The 24,056-nt window shown below is 40.8% G+C and overlaps 1 protein-coding gene across 1 annotated transcript in view; it reads right to left on the bottom strand.

The window, feature by feature from the left end:
• Positions 1 to 24,056, bottom strand: part of LOC124595890 (solute carrier family 17 member 9) — an 84,506-nt gene that overhangs the window by 48,347 nt on the left and 12,103 nt on the right. The window contains exons 2-3 of the mRNA XM_047134798.1: positions 6,621 to 6,967; positions 6,316 to 6,489 (exon numbers count right to left, since the gene is read on the bottom strand). Coding sequence (XP_046990754.1) covers positions 6,316 to 6,489; positions 6,621 to 6,967 — 521 coding nt within the window. The remainder of the gene's footprint in view (positions 1 to 6,315; positions 6,490 to 6,620; positions 6,968 to 24,056) is intronic.

Below are 24,056 nucleotides of genomic sequence, written 5' to 3'. Positions count from 1 at the left end.
CTATATACTTGTTTGAATAAACACCATTCCACACTCATGTAGACTTTCAGTTTTGCAGTGACTGAGGAGAGACTATGAGAATCAGGTCATTTTCACTACAGGTCAACCATAACAGTAAGAGTGAACAATGAAAAGTTGTTAGTTCTGTTAACTTGATGGTAGTTAGTGATAATGTTTTGTAAATGTTGCTTTACTTTTTTGTTTTTTCACATCTGGAAAATATCTTTTGCAGTTTCTTAGCTCAAAATTGGGCCACATCCAGTGCTTTATTCTTGTGAAATGATGGATTGCCAAGCACACATCTTGTGGGACAGTTGGGACATTGTAGAAAATGTTCCATGTCCTGGAACTCAACATGGTCTTATTTGTGGTCTGCTTCTTCTTTGAGGTTCCATTTAATTAGATTTGTTTTGACTGGTGCTACATCCTTTTTGATGTTATTCTGTGCACTTGAAACCTTCCAGCCTCATGTATTGCTGCTAGAAATCTGTTGTCAGGTAGAGTAGACCCTCAGGGGCTCATTTAGTTCAGTAGTAGGAATCTCTTTAAGTTTAAGTCTGTGAGGTCTGCTTGAAGCACTCATCAAAAATCTTTTTTGAATTTTTCTGCATGCTCGCCTGTTCTGGATTCAGGATCTGAGAACCCAACCACTTTATATGGCTTCTCAAGTGGTGTGGATTTCATGAATCCTGCTTTTAGTCTGTTTGTGTCATTTAGACTTATATTGTCTTTTTTGGCATGTGTGGATCCGGACCATAAGGGCCACGCATATTCCACATGGAAAAGTGAAGTGCTTGGGCATTTGTTCTCAATAAAATTGGTCTGTTTCCCCATTTACTATTCACAAGCTTCCTTAAAGATGTTAGTCTTTGTGACAGCCTGTTGATGGGTCTTGTCACAATGACGTTTGCATGTAAGGGATCTATGCAACACGACACCCAGGTACATTGGTTTGTCTGTATGTTCCACATTGCTCCCATTCCAGGTGAAGTTCAGCTTTCTGTTTCCCTGAAATGGTTCAAATGGCTCTGAGCACTATGGGACTTAACTTCTGAGGTCATCAGTCTTCTGTTTCCCTGTTTTGAGCAAAGGTGGAAAGTGCTAACTTGTGTTTTCATGGTGTTTGATTTTGACAGAGTTTTTTTTTGATAATATTCGCACATTACATTTAACAAGTTTTCCACCACAAACCTGTTACTGTGTCGTAATAGGAGGAGAGGTGTACTCCTACATGGGGCATCCCAGGTGGCAGATAGGGAGGTCCTCAACAGCTCGCTGGCAGACTTGAGCCAAATGAAATAGCTCTCGTGGACCAAACGCATATCCCATCAATCTCATTTTTTACCATCCATAATTCACCCAACACCTTTCCAGATCACATCTGGAATTGTAAACCCTGACCTTGCTCGGACACTTGATCATTGATCAAACAATCAAACAAATATGAGGAGTCTTCTATTGAAAGAATCCAATGGTTTGGACAGTCATGACGAGATTATCCAGGCGAAGACACAATTTGGATATGGAGGGGTGTCACATAGAGGACAACCGTGAGTTGGAGTGCCTAGTGATTCACTGAATGAACAAACAAACAGGCAACATATTCCACATAAGAAGGTGCTAAAATTTAACAAACAAGGAAGATTTTCATATTCTACAACAGCAAATATTAATTCTTTAAGGAAAGTTGGTAAATTGAAACATTTAACAGATGTCTTAGATCAACACGAGGTGCACTCAGCCTCGTGATGCCAACTGAGAAGCTACTCAACTGAATAGTAGCAGCTCTGGTCAAAGAAAATCATCATACCGACCGGGAGAGCAGTGTGCTGACCACACGCCCCTCCTATCTGCATACTCAGCTGAGGATGACATGGCACTCAGATGGTCCCGATGGGCCGCTTGTGGCCTGAAGACGGAGTGCTTAGATCAACAGAACATAGTTATCACAGCCTTTCAAGAGTTATGCAATACTGACCAAGACCCAGTCGAATCAGGAGGATATTGACTTTATAAGGGAACACCAGGAGAAAACGTAATAGAAAATGTTTCCCAATTCGGTGTGGGTTTCTTGCAACATAATAGAATATTGGACTCCACTGAGTATTTTTCATCCAATTCCTCAAGAATGGCATTGTTAACAATTAAGGTGGAAAACAAAAGATACACACTGATAAATATTCATGCTCCAACTAATGTTAAAAATAGAACCCACAATGATGGAAAGGAAAAATTCTGGGATGAACTTGATCAACTAGTAAGGACCATACTGGAGACTAACATTAAAATTCTGCTTGGTGACTGTAATGCGAAGATAGGATGAGAGAAGAAATTTTGATGTGTGGTGGAGTGATGGCCAGCGCATAAACTTACAAACAAGAAAACGGGGAACAGTTAATTGAATTTTGTACTACAAATGGATTGGTTTTGAAGACAACAAGTTTTAAGAGAAGACCACATAAGTTAATGACATAGAAATGCCCTAACATCAAGCTAGGAGAGTACCAGATATCATGTGGCCATGGATCAGAAATTCCATCAGGAAATCTATAATGTTAAAGTGCTGCATGGCATCGATGTTGATTCAGACCACTACATTTCAAAAATTAAAATGAAACTGACACCTAAAAGAAAAAGCTAACCTCAAAAGTTAGGTACAAAGAGAGCATATGACCCTAGTTATATTATTAATAATCAGATATATAACGAGAGAGCAAGAATACCTTTAAGTGACAATCTAGAAGCCACTGTCAATCGATTAAAAGCCTTGGCTGAAGAAGTAGCTCTTGTACGGAAACACAAGAAACATGCTTGGTGGAATGAGGAATGCGATGTAGCGATTCAACATAGACTAAGGCCTAGTTAAATGACCAACAAAAGAGAACTGAAAGCTCCAGAGAGGAATTAATAAATGCTAGACGATCAACTGCCAAAGAAATTAGAAGGGTCAAAAGGCAGTTTCATAAGGACTCACTAAAATCTATCAAGGATGCTTTCAATCGTCACAAGACAAGAGATTACTATCAGACATTCAAACAGTACCAGCTGAATTACCCTCCACCTACTCTTATGATTAAGGATGCAAACAGAAAGGTAGCACATAACAATTATGACAATTCAATGATACTGGTTAAATATTTCAAACAGTTACTAAATAGTGCGAAACCTGAACATCATTTGGAATTTGACCCCTATCCAAGAAACAAAATGCATTTAGAAAGAGTTATACCACTACATCCAGATTAAGTACAAGCAGTGATTAACTCACTTCAGAATTATAAAGCAGCAGGCGAGAACCTACTAGTGGCAGGACTTTGTAAATATGCAAATGTACAAACTATTCTGAACTTACACAAACATCTTACTGACATTTGGATTACTGAGAAGTTATCAGAGGAATGGAATGTTGCAATAATCCATCCACTACACAAAAAAGGAGATACATCAGATCCAAATAATTATAGGGGTATATCGCTGCCGAATATTACTTATAAAATTTTTTCCAAGGTTCTGTATTTCAGAATTCATGAACAGCTTGATAGTGAACTAGGCGAATATCAAGTAGGCTTTCGGTCAGGATGAAGCTGTCCTGATCAAATTATTAGTCTCAAATGGCTAATGAAACATCAGAGGTTCAGGAACTAGAAGCTAGTGATCACCTTTGTCGATTTTAAAAAAGCCTATGATAGTATCCATCGTGAATCCCTACTGTCAATTCTTAAAGAATTTAGTTTACATCAGAAACTTGTCAACCTCTTTGCAGTCACCCTTCGAAATACTAAAGCTAGAGTAAGGTTCAGAAATGAATTCTCTGAAACTTTTGAGATCCATACTGACCTTCGACAAGGTGACGGATTGTCTCCATTATTGTACAGTTGTGTGCTGGAGAAAATCATGCGTAAATGGAACAAGATATGCCCATCATCTATTAAGATTGGAAGAAAGATTCGTCTTAACTGCCTTGCATTTGGAGATGATTTGGCACTGTTAGCAAACAATACTGATGAAGCAAAGGTTCAGATAGAACAACTAGAACGATTAGCGGTAAAGGTTGAATTGCAAATTTCGTTTGAGAAAACAGAAATGATGTCCAGCTTCCCAGTTGACACATCCCATATAATACTCCATAATGATCAAAAAATAAAAGTAGTAAAAAAGTTTAAATATCTTGGTGAGATTATTACCTGGAATGCTAATGAAAGAGCATCAATTGCTAGTAGAACATTAAAACTACAGCGAGTGCAGAGAACCACATGGCCAACCTACAAACAATGATCTCTCTCAATAAATACTAAGTTTTAACATTACTCCTCTGTTGTTAAACTGGAAGCAACATATGCAAGTGAAACACTATTCAAACCAAATACTCAAGCAACAACTGACAAATAGCAGAAAGTTGATAGAAGAATACTCTGAACAATTATCAGTAAAAAACATCAATTTAATGGGCACTGGAGACTTTTGCCCAATTCAGTAGTTATAAAGAAAGTGAATCCATTAATGATACAATGTGGAAAAGAAGGATTGCATTTTTTTGCATCATATCTTGCCTACCAAATACTAGAATCCTGAAGCAACTTTTTGACTACTTCTGGAACAGTAAAACCAAAAACATCGGGTTTAAAGAAGTACAAAGTGATCTGGATGAATTGAACACCACCACACACCAAATTCAACACAGAGAAGAGAAACTGCTTCTGAAGAACAAATACACATGGCTAACATTCAAACCATCAGAATGGAAGAAGTATATTATATCTGCAAAAGAACGAGCAGCCAGATCACAGCAAATGAAGAAATTTTGGGAAACGAAGAAATTGCTGGCTGCTACGACTTAAACTTAATTACTGTAAATTCTGTTGTATTATGTTCGATTTTGGTGCTTCAATGTGGGCGTAAACTATGTGAATAATAAATGAACAAGTTTCCCATTTTCCCTCCTACTTCCTCAAAGTTCTGTCACTGTACAGTAATACCCAGATCATATGCATACAAGAAATGAGAGTATGGTCTGGTGTTGGTTTATCATAAGTATACAGATTTATACGCATACAAGCATTATTTGGCAGTAGTTATTCGGTTGGGATCTGCCTTTCAAGGTTTCAATATCACTACTATCTTCTATTTCTTCCACATCTTTGGGATCTTGAATGTTTGTAGACAGTGATGAGAGACTTATAATGGATGACCTGTACCATGCAAAATCAATGTTAGAGGATGATACCAGAACATTAATTTATCTGATTTTGCATGAAACTGTGAGCACTTTCAGTGTTCAACAAACATACATACAGGATGCAAAGCTGAATAAATACAGCGATTTAAAGACAGTGTACGCATTTTCGTGGAAGTTTACTCATACTGCAATAAAACTTATCTGCTTTTATATATGTTTATACAACCAGGTTGTGAAGCAGTGGAGCAGATGTTGAGTGATAAGTGGTAAGAGACTGGTGGAACAACTATACAGGAATGCACCTGATGGTTCAGTCTTAACAGCAAGTGACTACTGTGATGGTAGGTGCTCACATAACACACTCAAAATGTTTTATGGGGGCAGACAAGTGTTTTCTTCAATGGAAAGAACTTGCAATGCAATAAGAAGTGAACAGTAAATGAACAGCATTTCACATACACATAATGAATATTGCTGTACATTATTCTAATAATCGTTCTCTGAGGTAAGAATATCCTTTGGCAATCTTTGCAGTTGTCTGAAAATGATACCAAAGGGCATAAAAATTTAAACAATCAAAGAAAGCTTTTATTTCATTGTCAAGCATAATGCAGATTATTTTGACAGAGAAACCAACAGCTCCAATTTTGTATAAAATTCTGTATTAGAAACTCTGAAGCAACTTTCCTGTACACCTTCATTATGAGGGATTTAAAATTTTTGGTTTTGCTTATTATTTTATAATTTGTTGATAGTAAAAAGTAACTTTTAATCAGTTTTTATGTTGGAAGCTGTATTCAATGTTTCAACTTAGCTAAACAACAATTTGTTTCATTCAGTCTGTGTGCTGATGTTAATGTTTGCTAAAACTTTTACACTTGTACTGAGGTCCCATTCAAACCAGTTAGAACTGATTTTGTTGAATAAATTGGCAAAAACACTTGTTAACACTGCAGTTGTTATATCCAAGGGATTATTCAGCATTTAGTTGTGCCTCTCTGCTATTAACTTTGGTAACTAAAAGATCAAAATCATCAAAATTTTAAAATTAGTCTGTGAAAATGTGAGCTGATGACAACACTCTAAAATGAGACATTTATAAAAAAATTATATTAAGGAATTTAGTGGAAGTTACTTACCAATGCAGTAGAACACAAATGGCCATCCATAATATTCCAACACATTTGATCCCACAACACCAGTGAACAGAGTGCCAACAGCAGACCCTGATGTTAAGATACTAAAAAATGAGGCTCTCTCCTTCTCTGTAATTTTCTGTGCAGTTAAGCTGCTCATGCTGGGAAAATGGACACCTATCAGAAGAATACAATTATTACAATAAATCCTCTTAAAAACTTAATTGTGGAATATATATCATCATTATTTAATGTTCTGCATAATATCTATAATTGTAAATTATGCTTAAAATTGTGTAAACAATCACCTTGAAATGCTCCATGCAAAACTCTTATGAATACAATAAAATTGACAGAAATACTGGTATCTGAAAACAGCCATATCATTTGAGGCATGAAAAAAGTAACAATGCACCATCCAATCCCAGCAATTAATATTACTTTTTGTCCTCCAATTCTATCACTCAAATAACCACCAAACACCTGAGTCAGAGTGTATCCCCAAAAAAAGCTCGACAGTATCATCCCTGAGTCTTTTTTGCTCCAGCCACGTTCCTTGGTAATTTCTGGTATAGCAAGGGGGACAGAAGTCCTGCTTGCATAAAGAGCTGAGGTCCCCAAAAATAATGTGAGCAGCCATCTACGTTTCTCATTTCTGGAAATAAAGAAAAAGCACATAAATCTTACATAGGAAAAAGCAATGACAAACATCCATGTTTAAATAATAAGTCACGGAAGACAAAGATGTTGACACTCCTCTGAGGTACACCTAGTAAAACACAATAATGGTCACACCAACTGATCTATGTTTTTTAACAGAATGGAAGATGCATTATGATGGGGAGGTGCACATGGGCATGTTGATGTATTAGTTTTATTGACCGAGTTCATATTGTTGAGGATTACACCTCTTGATGAGATAAGATTAACATGTATTTATGAGCATTTTTTATGTATAAAACAAGTTATGATTGCTGATAACAGAAATGAGCAAAGAACGTGCTTTTTTGGATAAATATGACACATGTTTCAACTAACATTAATGATTTCTTTTGCATTGTAACAGACATTAGCTTGAGTTTGTCATGAGCTAGTTCACTGTCTGTATCAACAAAAGCCCAATTAATTCTGTAACCAAATCCAAGCTTCATCAATAATAAAAAAGAAAAGCATCCAAGAAGCAAGTTGATCACTGAGTCCACACCCAATGTAATAGTGCTGTAAGCAAATAGATAATATACAAAGATGTATAACCATGAACACAGTACTGAAGTAGTAAGTGATGGTTGGTCCTCCATCGGAGACTAGCCATTAGACATCAACCCACTTGCCTGCTGACTGTGCAGGTTGTGAGTGGAGCTTTGATCACAAACTCACTGGTGGCCCATCCTGAAGGCATCAACTGTTTCCTCATCTGCACTCTTGTTGGTATCTGGTGAGGATACCTAAGTCACCCTAATCCAAGAAGACAGTTAATTACTTGTCTGAGAAGTCAGTACTAGATAGGGATTCCAGGAGAGCACAACCAGGATTCACGTATCAAATAACAGGTTTGCACTCAAAATAAATGAGATACAAACTGAAATAATAGCATTTGAAATTTTTCCTGAAAATCAAGAACCTTAACATATCTGTAACGGCAGTGAGAGTAAAATCTGTAGATAAATCTAAGTACCTGGGTAGATTTGTGATGTCAAAAAACCAGACTGGTCTTGAAGCCAATAGATGCACTGGAATAGTAGCTACTAAATTTGCGAAACTGAATTGGCATTTCCACAACTTTAATGATTTATTTATATATGAAACTTTGAGCACATAAAACTGTTACCTTTTTTTAATTTTCTGTACATTTCAAACTATGTGCCTGAATCGAAGTTGTGCAAAAACAAAATTGAACTGACATCTTGGATATTCGGGAATCCAGCCGGATGTTCGCATCGTTCTCACATGATATTTCAACAGCGTGCCTCGCTGTCTTCTTCAGGTGCTACCTGAGACTGGTCCTTGGGTCGGTCGAGTCCAGTATTTATGCCTGGGAGGAGCTGGGCGTTTCCTAATTGGTCCGCGCTGAGTCGAGTGTTCCATCTGTGGTCCACGCCCACCACACTCGGCTTCAATGGACCCCTCCAGTCGCGGATGTTCCGACTGCCATCGGCGCCCATTTTGGCCGTCCTCAACGGGTGTGGTTGTGGTTGAGATAGAGTACCCAACATCTCAGATCGGATCTGACACACCTCAGATGACTACCACAACTGTTGAGGATGGCCAAAACGGGTGCCGACGGCAGTCGGAACATCCGCGATTGGAGGGGTCCGTTGAAGCCGAGTTTGGCGGGTGCAGACCACAGATGGAACACTCGACTCGGTGCGGACCGATTAGGGAATGCCCAGCTCCTCCCAGGCATAAATACTGGACTTGATCGACCCAAGGACCAGTCTCAGGTAGCACCTGAAGAAGACAGCGAGGCACGCTGTTGAAATATCGTGCGAGAACGACGCAAACATCCGGCTGGATTCCCGAATATCCAAGATGTCAACAGATCGCCGGGAAAGCATGAAGAATTATAAAATTGAACTGCTTAAATCTGAAATTTCTCTTGTCCAGTATCCACAAGAAGTGGAGTACCATGTGAGAAATTATGATGTACTAAAGTGGACCTTCCTCCTGGAAAATCAATGTAGGTGGGTGTGATATGTGTTATAAACCTTGTCAGTGCAATGGAAATGTTACAGCACTGCTGCCTTTAGCATGAAGATGACTGCTGGCTGCCAAAACTTGTTTTGTCATTGTGAAATGCTCGTGCAATTACTATGTCATATAAAAGAACTTCATGTGCAACAGGAAAAGTCTTTCATGATGCACAACAAAATAAGATGAGACTGTTTCAGATAGTTTATGAAATGTAGCATGAATCATTGCAAGCAAGAATGTATATAGTATAAACAGTTTACAGTTGAACACACTAATTAGAAGTAAACAACACAAAATTAGGCAGAAGCATACACAATAGAAATATTACAAATACTGAATGAAAAAAGGAGTCTAATAAAATGAAGAACTAAACAACAGTATGAGTGTGGCATATCAGTGCTCACTATCCACGAAAGGACCCATGGTAGGATTAAGGCATGTACTTTGTGGTGATACATAGCTGCCATATTGACAGTAGTTGTAGTAAAGGTGCCCCCACCTCTGACTGAATAGGCAATGGCTGCATAAAGGTTGGCCAGCCGGAGTGGCCGAGTGGTTCTAGGCGCTACAGTCTGGAACCGCGCGACCACTACGGTCGCAGGTTCGAATCCTGCCTCGGGCATGAATGTGTCTGATGTCCTTAGGTTAGGTAGGTTTAAGTAGTTCTAGGGGATTGATAACCTCAGAAGTAAAGTCCCATAGTGCTCAGAGCCATTTGAACCATTTGCATAAAGGTTATAACAGGTGGGGACAGGTCTTGTATGCGAATTGTTCACAAGCAAGTGACTCATGGAACGTGAGGTTGGGCGAGAGTAGTGTAAGAGTGTTATTTGCACGAAAGTGGTGGAAGAAACCATTGTTACCTGACTGATTTTTATTTTTCACAGTTTTTCTGACTTAAGATTAAGAGCCACTTTCACTCCCTGGTTGCACATGAAGTTCTTTTATATTTTATATGACATAATCACATGAGCATTTCAAAATGACAAAACTAGTTTGACCAGACAGTGGTTATCTTCATGCTAATGGCAGCACTGATGTAACATTCCCACTGTCGGCAATGAGCACTGTTGATACCACAATGGGAATGTTACATTATTGCTTTCCGCATTTGTCTTTAGCCTGAAGATGCTCTCTGGTTGCTCAAATCATGTAAAGGCATTGTGAAGTACTGATGTGATTGTGTAACATAAAAAAAATAAAAGAATTGAGCAATCAATCACCCACTTAATCTCTATAGATAGATTGTAATTTTTTCCAAAAAAAGTCTTTAACATGGAAAAATTATGGGACAGTAGAATAAACACCCTAGTATCTTTAAATGTAGCAGTACTGAATAATTCCACCTACTCTGTCATTCTTAAAATGAACAAATTGTTTCATTGTTTTTAGAATTTACTTTTAATCCACAATTACCTAGTAAATATGAAAACTACTTCACAGTATGTTCTTCATACTACTGTTCAGACAATAGTTTATGTTTTTTTGGTTGCTAAGTACTAAGGTTTCTGATCACAGGAATGTTTGATTTTACCTTCAATATTACGTAGGAATTTTGAAGTTTTTTTTTAATTTAAAGGTTTCATTGTTGGTATAAAAACATAATAATGGATACAACTTAAATTCTGCTTCAAAAGTGGGACCTAATTAATTTCTGTTTACTAATGCTTAGAAATTATTGATGAATGCAAGGAAATGAGTGCTAATTATATTATGCTATTGACAAGAATTACATAATTACAGGGAATAAGTCTAATTTGTGAAATATTGGTATAAATGTTGTCCACTGTAAACAACGTATAAACCATAACACGTGGTGGAGTGGAGGTAGGTGTTGACTTGTCATTAGCTGAGTTGTGGCTATGAGTTTCAAGCTGTGAATACACCATGGTTGAGTAAGTAAAAGATACAGGGTGTTTTGGGCAGTGACAAGCGCTTGCCTCTCAGTAAAATTACTATCTTGCATAAACTACAGCTGTTCAGTGTGTCAGTTTTTGGGCATTAATCCACCAATGTGCTTATCATTAGGGGTGAATGCCACAAAAGGTAAAGTTTCTTGAACCCTGATTTATTTTTTGTCTGTTCATTTAGACAGACATGGAGTTTTGTTAAATGTATACATATCAACACCTACTCCTGGAACTGATTATTCAGTTTCATATATATATAACTGCACAATACGTGTTTGTGAGGTCAAGTGCAGCCTTGCATTATATGCACATTTGACTACAGGCCTAAACTTTTCTGGAACTGCTTACTTTGTACACCTGATGTGAATGTTTGTGTAATAAATATACATTGTTTTTTTGAAAAGTATTCAGTATCTTAGACAAATCACCTAAATTGCTCAAGAAGAGTTAGTGGTCAAGTAGAGAGATTAGAGAGGAGGAAGAAAGAAAGGTTATAGAGTTTAATATCCCATGACACTAAAAATTAGTTAGGAAGTAATTAAAGGAATTGTCCTTGGGGATATTTAAGGAAACCACATATTTAAAAAAAAAATATGATTTGTAACAACTGTATTAACATGATTGATTCAGAGGTTGGATGGCTGCAATATCTGACACTGGGAAGGGAGGAAGGAAGCCTGAATTTTAATGTCCCACTGGTAGCAAGGTCATTAGAGATAGAACACAAGCTCATATTACATGAGAATGAGGAAGGAAATTGACCACATCCTTTTCAAAGGAACCATTTCAGAGTTTGCTTAAAGTGATTTAGGGGAATGACAGATAACTAAATCTGGATTTGAACGATCACCCTCCCAAATGGGAGTCCAGTGTGCCAGTCACTGGACCACCTCACTTGGTTACACATGGAGGTGGAGGGTGACGGCAGGATGAGATGGGGATACTGATATATGTCATCAGTCCTTTAACAATTGAGTTTCTACACACTCACATGTGTTACTGAAGTCACAATCAGGAGAGAAAATTTTTATGAGTGACTGACTCGTTATATATTTGGCACTGATCAGTGACACTGGACAGAACACTTGAACTTGAGATTTTTTTTGCAAGATAAGCCTGTGAGTCAGATACACCATTCATGCGCAAGAGCCTATGTGAGACTGACATGATATGCTTATTGGATGTAACTGGAATGGGAGTTTGGTGAGAGCTGAGGTAGGTAAAAGAGACATCCTTATCGGTGTCCCTAACTTGATCTATCCAGCTATCAGATTTCAGACTAATTTCAAGAATTATATTCTGTGGTGATGAAACAGAAGCATGAATGAAATACATTGAGGTGACAAAAGTCATGGGACAGTGATACGCACATATATAGATGGTAGTAGTAACATGTACACGAGGTATAAAAGGGCAGTGCTTTGACAAGAGCTCTCATTTACACTCAGGTGATTCATGCAAAAAGGTTTCCAGCATGTTTGTGGCTGCACAACAGGAATTAACAGACTTTGAATGTGGAGTGGAAGTTGGAGCTAGAAGTATGGGACATTCCATTTTGGATATTGCTAGGGAATTCAATAATCTGAAATCCACAGAGCCAAGAGAGTGCTGAGAATAGCAGATTTCTGCATTATATCTCACCAAGGACAATGCAGTGACCAAGGGCCTTCACTTAATGCAGCTGCATCTGTGTAGGGTTGTCCATGTTAATAGACAAGCAACACTGCATGAAATAACCACAGAAATCAATGTGGGACATATGACGAATGTATCTGTTAGGATAGTGCGGTGAAATTCGGTGTCAATCGGCTATGGTAGCAGACAACAAAAATGAGTACCTTTGCTAACAGCACAACATTGCCTGCAGCACCTCTTCTCATCTTGTGACCATACTGGTTGGACACTAGAGGACTGGAAAACCATGGCGTGGTGAGATGAGTCCCAATTTCAGTTGGTAAGAGCTGATGGTAGTGTTCATGTGGTGCAGACTGCCCAAAGCCACAGACCCAACTTGCCAACAAGGCACTGTGCCAGGTGGTGGTGGGACTGCCCAAAGCCACAGACCCAACTTGCCAACAAGGCACTGTGCCAGGTGGTCGTGGCTCTAAAATAGTGTGGGTCTAACTGAACCAATCATTTACTGGAAATGGTTATGTTTGACTACCTGGAGACCATTTGCAGCCATTGATTTACTTCATGATCCCAAACAACAACGGAAATTGTATGGATGACAGTGTGGCATGTCACCGGGCAACAGTTGCCCACGACTGGTTTGAAGAACATTTTGGATATCCCCCCTCCTCCCCCCCCCCTCCCCCCATGAACCATGGACCTTGCCGTTGGCGGGGAGGCTTGCATGCCTCAACGATACAGATATACAGATGGCCATACCGTAGGTGCAACCACAACGGAGGGGTATCTGTTGAGAGGCCACACAAACGAGTGGTTCCTGAAGAGGGGCAGCAGCCTTTTCAGTAGTTGCAGGGGCAACAGTCTGGATGATTGATTGATCTGGCCTTGTAACACTAACCAAAACAGCCTTGCTGTGCTGGTACTGTGAACGGCTGAAAGCAAGGGGAAACTACAGCTGTAATTTTTCCCGAGGGCATGCAGCTTTACTGTATGGTTAAATGATGGCGGCACCCTCTTGGGTAAAATATTCTGGAGGTAAAATAGTCCTCCATTCGGATCTCCGGGTGGGGACTACACACCAGGACGTTGCTATCAGGAGAAAGAAAACTGGCATTCTACAGATCGGAGTGTGGAATGTCAGATCCCTTAATCGGGCAGGTAGATTAGACAATTTAAAAAGGGAAATGGATACGTTAAAGTTAGATATAGTGGGAATTAGTGAAGTTCGGTGGCAGGAGGAACAAGACTTCTGGTCAGGTGAATACAGGGTTATAAATACAAAATCAAATAGGGGTAATGCAGGAGTAGGTTTAATAATGAATAAAAAAATAGGATTGCGGGTAAGCTACTACAAACAGCATAGTGAACACATTATTGCGGCCAAGATAGACACAAAGCCCATTCCTGCTACAGTAGTACAAGTTTATATGCCAACTAGATCTGCAGATGATGAAGAAATTGATGAAATGTATGATGAGATAAAAGAAATTATTCACGTAGTGAAGGGAGACGAAAATTTAATAGTCATGGGTGACTGGAATTCGAGAGTAGGAAAAGGGAGAGAAGGAAACATAGTAGGTGAATACGGATTGGGGGTAAGAAATGAAAGAGGAAGCCGTCTGGTAGAATTTTGCACAGAGCATAAATTAATCATAGCTCACACTTGGTTCAAGAATCATGAAAGAAGGTTGCATACATGGAAGAGCCCTGGAGATACTAAAAGGTATCAGATAGATTATATAATGGCAAGACAGAGATTTAGGAACCAGGTTTTAAATTGTAAGACATTTCCAGGGGCAGATGTGGACTCTGACTAAAATCTATTGGTTATGAACTGTAGATTAAAACTGAAGAAACTGCAAAAAGGTGGGAATTTAAGGAGATGGGACCTTGATAAACTGACTAAACCAGAGGTTGTAAAGAGTTTCAGGGAGAGCATAAAGGAACAATTGACAGGAATGGGGGAAAGAAATACAGTAGAAGAAGAATGGGTAGCTTTGAGGGATGAAGTAGTGAAGACAGCAGACGATCAAGTTGGTAAAAAGACGAGGGCTAATAGAAATCCTTGGGTGACAGAAGAAATATTGAATTTAATTGACAAAAGGAGAAAATATAAAAATGCAGTAAATGAAGCAGGCAAAAAGGAATACAAACGTCTCAAAAATGAGGTCGACAGGAAGTGCAAAACTGCTAAGCAGGGATGGCTAGAGGACCAATGGAAGGATGTAGAGGCTTATCTCACTAGGGGTAAGATAGATACTGCCTACAGGAAAATTAAAGAGACCTTTGGAGTAAAGAGAACCAGTTGTATGAATATCAAGAGCTCAGATGGAAACCCAGTTCTAAGCAAAGAAGGGAAAGCTGAAAGATTATAGAAGGTCTATACAAGAGCGATGTACTTGAGGACAATATTATGGAAATGGAAGAGGATGTAGATGAAGATGAAATGGGAGATATGATACTGCGTGAAGAGTTTGACAGAGCACTGAAAGACCTGAGTAGAAACAAGGCCCCGGGAGTAGACAACAGGAACTACTGACAGCCTTGGGAGAGGCAGTCATGACAAAACTCTACCATCTGGTGAGCAAGATGTATAAGACAGGCGAAATACCATCAGACTTCAAGAAGAATATAATAATTCCAATCGCAAAGAAAGCAGGCGTTGACAGATGTGGAAATTACAGAACTATCAGTTTAATAAGTCACAGCTGCAAAATACTAATGTGAATTCTTTATGGACTAATGGAAAAACTGGTACAAGTTGACCTCAGGGAAGATCAGTTTGGATTCTGTAGAAATGTTGGAACACGTGAGGCAATACTGACCTTATGCCTTATCTTAGAAGAAAGATTAAAGGCAAACCTATGTTTCTAGCATTTGTAGACTTAGAGAAAGCTTTTGACAATGTTGACTGGAATACTGTCTTTCAAATTCTGAAGGTGGCAGGGGTAAAATACCGGGAGCGAAAGGCTATTTTACAATTTGTACAGAAACCAGGTGGCAGTTATAAGAGTCGAGGGGCATGAAAGGGAAGCAGTGGTTGGGAAAGGAGTGAGACAGGGTTGTAGCCTCTCCCCGATGTTATTCAATCTGTATCTTGACCAAGCAGTAAGGAAACAAAAGAAAAATTCGGAGTAGGTATTAAGATCCACGGAGAAGAAATAAAAACTTTGAGGTTCGCCGATGACATTGTAATTCTGTCAGAGACAGCAAAGGACTTGGAAGAGCAGTTCAACGGAATGGACAATGTCTTGAAAGAAGGATATAAGATGAACATCAACAAAAGCAAAACGAGGATCATGGAATGTAGTCGAATTAAGTCGGGTGATGCTGAGCGAATTAGATTAGGAAATGAGACACTTAAAGTAGTAAAGGAGTTTTCCTATTTAGAGGGTATAAAATGTAGACCGGCAATGGCAAGGAAAGTGTTTCTGAAGAAGAGGAATTTGTTAACATCGAGTATAGATTTAAGTGTCAGGAAGTCATTTCTGAAAGTATTTTGTATGGAGTGTAGCCATGTACGGAAGTGAAACATGGACGATAAATAGTTTGGACAAGAAGAGAATAGAAGCTTTCGAAATGTGGTGCTATAGAAGAATGCTGAAGATTAGATGGGTTGATCACATAACTAATGAGGAGGTATTGAATAGAATTGGGGAGAAGAGGAGTTTGTGGCACAACTTGACAAGAAGAAGGGACCGGTTGGTAGGGCATGTTCTGAGGCATCAAGGGATCACAAATTTAGCATTGGAGGGCAGTGTGGAGGGTAAAAATCATAGAGGGAGACCAAGAGATGAGTACACTAAGCAGATTCTGAAGGATGTAGGTTGCAATAAGTACTGGGAGATGAAGAAGCTTGCACAAGATAGAGTAGCATGGAGAGCTGCATCAAACCAGTCTCAGGACTGAAGACCACAACAACAACTGGATATTTCAAGCAAATGATTTGGCCAACCAGATCACCCAACAAGAGTTTCATCAAACAATTATGGGACATAACTGAAAGGTCAGTTCATGCACAAAATCCTGCACTGGCAAGACATTTGCAATTATTGATGGCTATAGAGGCAGCATGGCTCACTATTTTTTGCAGGGGACTTCTCGCAACTTGTTGAGTCCACACCATGTCAAGTCGCTGCACTTCACAGGGCAAAAGGAGGTCTGGCACAATATTAGGAGGTATCCCATGAGCTTTGTCACCTCAGTCCTCAAATACATAACAGGGAAGTACAAATATTAACACATAACATCTACCACAGCATTTGAAATTTATTAATATCAAATGTCATTATCTACACAAACCTAAAGACATAAATGCCAACAATACAGCTCATTCAGCTCACCACACAAAATATTAAAAATGATATCAGGTAATCATGTGATCCTCCACTGCCGACATAAGTCCCAGTAGTGAAGCAATGCATATATCGCAGTAGGTTTATAGAATCAGTACAGTATGGTCAGTTGATGTGGAGATATGACATGATGGTAGAAAAGAGCTACTGTGTTTGGACATGGTTGTAAACACTCCACGAATGAAGCTGCACTATTTGTTGATATATCAATGTAAACTGTCCAACACGTTCCAACGAACGGTCTGCCACAATGGCATACCACTAACAGCCATGAAACATTATATAAGAACAGTGGTCATGAAAGACCCTAATAAACAGGGATCAGAGACAATTGTCATGTACAGTAAATGACAATCGGTTTCAAACCCAACAGGAATTGTTGGCGCCTGTGAACGGAGGTCAAACTCAACAAATTTCCAAGTGAAAATAGGAAACTGCATACAATTGGCATTTGAAGTTGGGTACCATGTAAAAGGACATTGCTCAGAGTGTTACACAAAGTGCATACCTTCAAGGGTCAGATGACACAGAAACTGGACAGTAGCTGACTGGAGGCACGTCACGTGTTGTGACAAATGATGATTTTGCCACTTTTCAAATGATGCAAGGCATCAAGCACACCAGCAGCCGAGGGCAGCCACAAAGAAATGATTAAAAAATTCCCTGATATTTCCAGGTTTTCCAGTGAAGTTTGTAATACTTTTCCCTCCTTTTGAAATTTTATTCATATTAAAAAGACAATGAAAGTTTTAACAATTTTTTATCTGTCAACAATTAAATCTGGTATAAAACTCACAAAAATTAAGAAGACACATTGAATTATGTTTATTTAAATAGATTATTTTTAATTTTATTCATTTTTAATACATTACCATTGTTGGTATTTTATAAGTAAAGAGTAACACAAAAATATGCTAATGACTTTTAGTATGAACTGGTACAAATTAAAATTCTAATATCTGGTAGATCAAAATTGAAGATTTTTACATTGCTCGTGAATAGCTTGGATCTCAGCTAAAAGTGTAGCTTTTTTTACACCAATTTTTTTCTCCCTGTCTCATTTGCTACACATTTTCCTTTCAAATATTCTGGTTCGTTTAGTGTAGATTCTTTTTTCCACCATTCAGTTACTTCTGGCAATTTTTAATGTGAGTTCAGGTAGTTTTATAATACACAGTGTGTGGAGTGTATAGTTCAGGACAGAGATGGTACTGCGATGTTTTGGGCATGTACTTCATACCATGACTTGGGACCATTCATTCTGGTTACCTTGAGCACAAACTTGGGTATTTATTTCAACATTCTCAGTAACCAAACGTTAATATTTCTTCTACACCTCCAAAATGAATATGATGTGGACACTCCCATTCTCCAAAATGTTATCAGTTGTATTTACAGGGCTGCACACACATATTCCCAGTTCAATGAACACTCAAGTACCCTGTAACAACTTAAATGGTCTGCTAAATCACCAAATCTTAATCCCACAAAAAATATCTGAACTATTTGGAACAGTGGGTGAAAGGTAACAATCATCATCCCTACAATGCAATAGCTCTATGAGAACTAATAACCAATGAATGACTTCAGCTGATAACCAGGAAGAACATGTAGATACAAGTATATTCTGTTTCTCACTAAAGTGAGGCTTTATCAGGGCTTGAGGCAGTTTTACACTGTAACCACGTGAATTCTCCTGCGGATCACAGATTTTTTGTCCAGTGCACTTGTTTGAAGGTACTGGTATGTTCCAAGAGACGGTCTAGCGTGAGGGATGCCGCATCAATATCAACAATCAAAAGCTCTAGTTTGTTATTTTTTGATAATGCTGTGCTGTTAGCAGAATGTCGCTAAGAGCTTATCTAGACAAATGAAACAAGTAAGATTCTGCATCAAGAAATTAAGATGGACACCATGGGCAATATTCTTATAGAAGATGTTAAAGGTAACAGAAAATCCATTGACCATGTTGAGGGTTACCTCCACTTAAGTGACAGTTTTCTTCCAAAATAGCAGGGGAGAACAAAAGGTACATAAAACATCCACAGGATCTTTGGTTGAATTAATCTTGTTACCATCACTACAGACAGCTACAAAGTTTTATGTACGAGGAGCAAATATGTTCACCAACCAATAAGCAAATAAACACACTCACAACATGTCAGAAAAAGATGCAGAGGAGCCTGCTAGAAGTTTCTCTGTATGTCATCACTGTCAGAAAAGCAAGAATGCCTTAAAGGATCAAAGCAAAGAACATCGGTAAACATGTCTGGGTGGTATTTATAGATGTAGGTAAATATTCTCCTTGAAAAATGTTGGTGTAATCAAATAAGTATTATACTACCAATTGGAGATAAATAACACCTATTTAGTGTAATAGAGGAGGCATCATCATTGTTCAGAATAGCTACTTTCTTTCCAGCTTAACCTGACCAGATACCTGTGCATCTAACAGTGCCGGTCCTGGGACAGGGAGGTGTGTGGCATGGGATCAGATCCACCCAGCAGAGTAACAATGAGTTTTGATGTGCTGACCAGCGTGGATGTTGTATAAATAAGCATTATAACACTTATCTATAAGTAATACTGTATACAGATTAAGTTTCTGTGATTTGTCTGTCTTTTATTAATGTATATATTGACTCATTATCTTTGTTATTGGGATGTTTGGAACACAAGAATGAGTGAAAAGCAGTTTGGCAACATTTGTGGGTAGGACTGACCACAGTACAGCAATGACTGGGTGACACCCAAGAAACAGAAAATGAAGTAGACGATACTAGCTGACTTATATGTTAAGATGTCCTGAGTAATACTCTGGGGCCATTTGAGATTAGAAATAAGCAATATAGGAGAAGGCCTTTACTGCACATGGAGACTGGTTGGTTTGTGGGATTGAAGGGACCAGGCTACTAGGGCCATCGGTCCCTTTTTCCATGAACTTGGAACCCCCACAAGGAATAAAAACAAACAATGGAGATGACAAGAGACAACACAGGACAAGAAAGACACAGACAGACGCCAGACAAAAAGAATTAAAATCACACCAAGTGTGACAGTGGTTGGCCGACCCTAGAAAAAAAAAAAAAAAAAAAAAAAAAAAAAAAAAAAAAAAAAAAAAAAAAAAAAAAAAAGAGGAAAAGCCAACCACCAAGAAACGCACTAAAAACCCCAGTCTAAAATCGTAGGCCAAAGGCCAGACTCAACACAAAAAAAGGACAAACACTTAGATCAAGAGATAAAAATCCCCTGCACGAATAAAACTCAAAACTAAATCTGCCATCACAACGTCATCTGATAAAAGTGCAGGAAGTGTATCAGGTAGCGCAAATGTCTGCCTGAGCGGAGTTAAAAGTGGACAGTCCAACAAGATGTGGACCACAGTCAAAGCTGACCCGCAGCAACATAAACATGGGTCCTTGCGGCGCAATAAATAGCTGTGCGTTATCCAGGTGTGGCCAATGTGCAGCTGGCAGAGGACAACAGAGTCCTTGCGAGAGACCCGCAAGGAGGAGCACCACCCACCGGTAGCCTCCTTGTTGGCCCGTAGTTTGTTGGGTGAAGGAAGAGTGCGTCATTCGTCACCTGAGGTGCGAAGTACCTTCTGCCGCAAAACTGACCTAAGGTCACTCTCTGAAAGGCCAATCTCCAAGGCTGGTGCATTGACAGCCTGTTTGGCCAGCATGTCAACACATTCATTTACCGGGATGCCTACATGAGCCCAGGTCCACACAAAGACCACAGAGTGGCCGCAATGGGCAAGAGTATGGAGGGACTCCTGGATAGCCATCACCAGATGAGAGCGAGGGAAACACTGGTAGATAGCTCATAAACTGCTCAGGGAGTCACTACAGATAATGAAGGACTCACCTGAGCAGGAGCGGATACACTCTAGGGTGCGAGAGATGGTGACCAGCTCGGCAGTGAAAACACTGCAGCCAGCCGGCAACAAGTGTTGTTCATAATGGTACCCTAGAGTAAGAGCATAACTGACACGACCAGCAACCATCGAACCGTCAGTATAGACAACGTCGGAGCCTTGAAACATGGCAAGAATTGAAAGAAAGTAGCAGCGGAGGGCCGCAGGAGGGACTGTGTTCTTCAGGCCCTGTGCCAAATTGAGCTGAAGGCATGGGCGGGGCACACACCATGGGAGTATATGCAGAGGGGCCCGGAAAAAAAGTGGAAGACGGAAAACTTCAAGCCCAGAGAGAAGAGCTCTGACACGAACCGTGATCATACACCCTGACCGGGGCTGCCGTTCCGGAAGATGGATGACTGAATGAGGGAACAGGAGATGATAATTGGGATGACCGGGCAAGCTACAAATGTGTGTAGCATAAGTGGCAGTAATCGTTGACACTGGTACTGCAATGGAGGGACACCTGCCTCAACAAGTATGCTGTCGACAGGGCTTGTGTGGAAAGCTCCAGTGGCGAGTCAGATCCCGCTGTAAAGGATGGGGTCCAGAAACCGCAATGTGAAAGTGGATGCCAAACCATAAGCTAGGCTCCCATAATCGAGACGGGACTGACTTAATGCCTGGTACAGCCATAGAAGGGTAGACCGGTTGGCACCCCAGCTGGTGTGACTCAAGCTACGAAGAGCATTAAGATGCTGCCAGCATGTTTGTTTAAGCTGCCGAATATGAGGCAGCCAAGTCAACTGGATATCAAAAACCAATCCCAAAAACCAAAGCGTCTCCACCACAGCAAGAGGTTAGCCATCAAGATAAAACCGTGGCTCAGGGTGAACGGTGCGCCACTGGCAGAAATGCATAACGCAGGTCTTGGCAGCTGAAAACTGGAAGCCATGCGTTACAGCCCAAGACTGTGCCTTTTGGATAGCACCCTGCAGCTGCCATTCAGCAGCTGCAATGCTAGTGGAGCTATAGTATAGCTAGAAGTCGTCAGCATACAAGGAAGATGAGACAGAAGTTACCACCACCGCAGCGAGCCCATTAATTGAAATCAAAAAGAGGCAGACACTTAAGACAGATCCTTGCGGTACCCCATTCTCCTGAACTCAGGAGGAACAATGGGAGGCCGCAACTTGCACATGGAAGGAACGAAGTGACAGAAAATTTTGCATGAAAATTGGGAGCGGACCCCGAAGACCCCAATCATGAAGCGTAGAGAGGATGTGATGTTGCCATGTTGTATCATATGGCTTCCGCATGTCAAAAAAGATGGCGACCAGATGCTGACGGTGGGCAAAGGTCGTACGGATGGCAGACTCCAGGCACACCAGATTATCGGCGGCTGAGCGGCCCTAACGGAACCCACCCTGAGATGGAGCCAGAAGGCCCCCAAGACTCAAGTAGCCAACTCAACCTCCGGCTCACCATGCATTTGAGCAACTTGCAAAGAACGTAGGTGAGGCTAATGGGGTGGTAGCTGTCCACCTCCAGTGGGTTCTTGCCAGGTTTCAACAGGGGGATTACGATGCTTTCCTGCCATTGCGACAGGAACTCACCCTCAACCCAGATACAGTTGAAAAGGTCTAGGAGGAATCACTGGCAGTCAACCAAGAGGTGTTTGAGCATCTGACAGTGGATGCGATCTGGCCCGGGAGCCGTATCAGGGAAAGCGGCTAGGGCACTTTGGAATTCCCACTCACTGAACGGAGCATTGTATGATTCAGGGTGGTGTGTGTGAAATGAAAGGATCAGACATTCCAACCGTTCTTTCAGGGAGCGGAAGGCCAGTGGGTAATTCACAGAAGCGGAACTCTGAGCAAAATGCTCTGCTAAGTGGTTTGCAATTGTGTCAGAGCCCATACAGACTGCTCCATTCAGTGAAATTGCAGGTACGCTGGAGGGGGTCTGATAGCCATAGAGTCGCCTAATCTTGGCCCAAACCTGCAATAGAGAGGTACGGAGGCCAATGGTGGAGACATACCTTTCCCAGCACTCCTGCTTGCGTTGGCGAATGAGGTGGCAGAATGCGCACGAAGCCATTTAAAGGCGATGAGGTGTTCCAATGAGGAATGCTGCTTGTGATGCTGGAGTGCCCACCTGTGATCTTTAATCGCCTCAGCGATCTCAGGCGACCACCAAGGCACAGTCCTCTGCCTAGGGGACCCAGAAGAAAAGGGAATGACAGATTCTGCGGCAGTAATGATGCCAGTGGTGACCGGGTGAACCAGCACATCAATGGCGTCATTGGAAAGAGGCTCAATAGTGGCAATGGAGGTGAACAAGTCCCAGTCAGCCTTATTCATAGCCTGTCTGCAGGGGCACCCAGAAGAGTGATGCTGTGGCAGTGGCAGAAAGATCAAAAAGTGGTCACTACCGCACAAGTCGTAATGAACACTCCACTGGACAGATGGTAATAGGCTAGGGCTGCAGATCGAAAGGTCGATGGTTGAGTACGTGCCATGCACCACACTGAAATGTGTGAAGGAACCATTATTTAAAAGAGAAAGTTCGAGGTGTGCCAAAGTTGCTCAATGATGCTGCCTCGGCCCGTTGCCACTGATCCACCCCATAGAGGGTTATGGGCGTTGAAGTAGCCAAGTAACAGAAAAGGTGGCAGCAATTGGGCTATCAGCGCAGCCAGGACATGCTGGGGGGTATCACCATCCAGTGGAAGATAGAGACTGCTGACAGTGTGAGGCGACCACAACTGAACAGCAACAGCCTCTAAAGGTGTTTGTAGAGGGACTGAAGGACATAGATGCAGACACCACCAGATACCCTCCCATAAGCTGCCCGATTCCTATAATAACCCAGATAGCCACGGAGGGCCTGCTGCCACTGATTGAGTACCTGTGTGAGTGACATCCATTGCGTCTGAGAGTTCGGTGAGATCTAGGTCCTCAGCGGATGCCAGAATCTCTACCTTGCCCCAGACGCAGAGCTTGTAGGTTGCGGTGGGGTGAATGCCACCCCAAGTTCCTTCATCTTAGAGAGCTTCTTCTTGGACTTTTCTCACTGCTCCTTGGGTTTCACTGCCTGGGAGGGCTTCACCAATTCAGTCTCTGGGATGGAGAAGAATCGCAAAATCCCACGACCAGCTGCTTGTGGGCACTTCTGCCACTGCCGGGTGTCATCCTTCCCACTTGTGGAAACCTGGGAAGGGAGGGACCCAAGGGACCCCTTGCGAGCAAGAGGAGCTGAAGAAGTTGGACGCTTCTCCAGCTCCAGCTTAGAAGC

Source organism: Schistocerca americana, chromosome 2 (genome assembly GCF_021461395.2).
Source record: "Schistocerca americana isolate TAMUIC-IGC-003095 chromosome 2, iqSchAmer2.1, whole genome shotgun sequence".
NCBI lineage: Eukaryota > Metazoa > Arthropoda > Insecta > Orthoptera > Acrididae > Schistocerca > Schistocerca americana.
The sequence above is the reverse complement of the archived record's forward strand: the minus strand, read 5'-3'. Positions and strand labels throughout refer to the sequence as shown.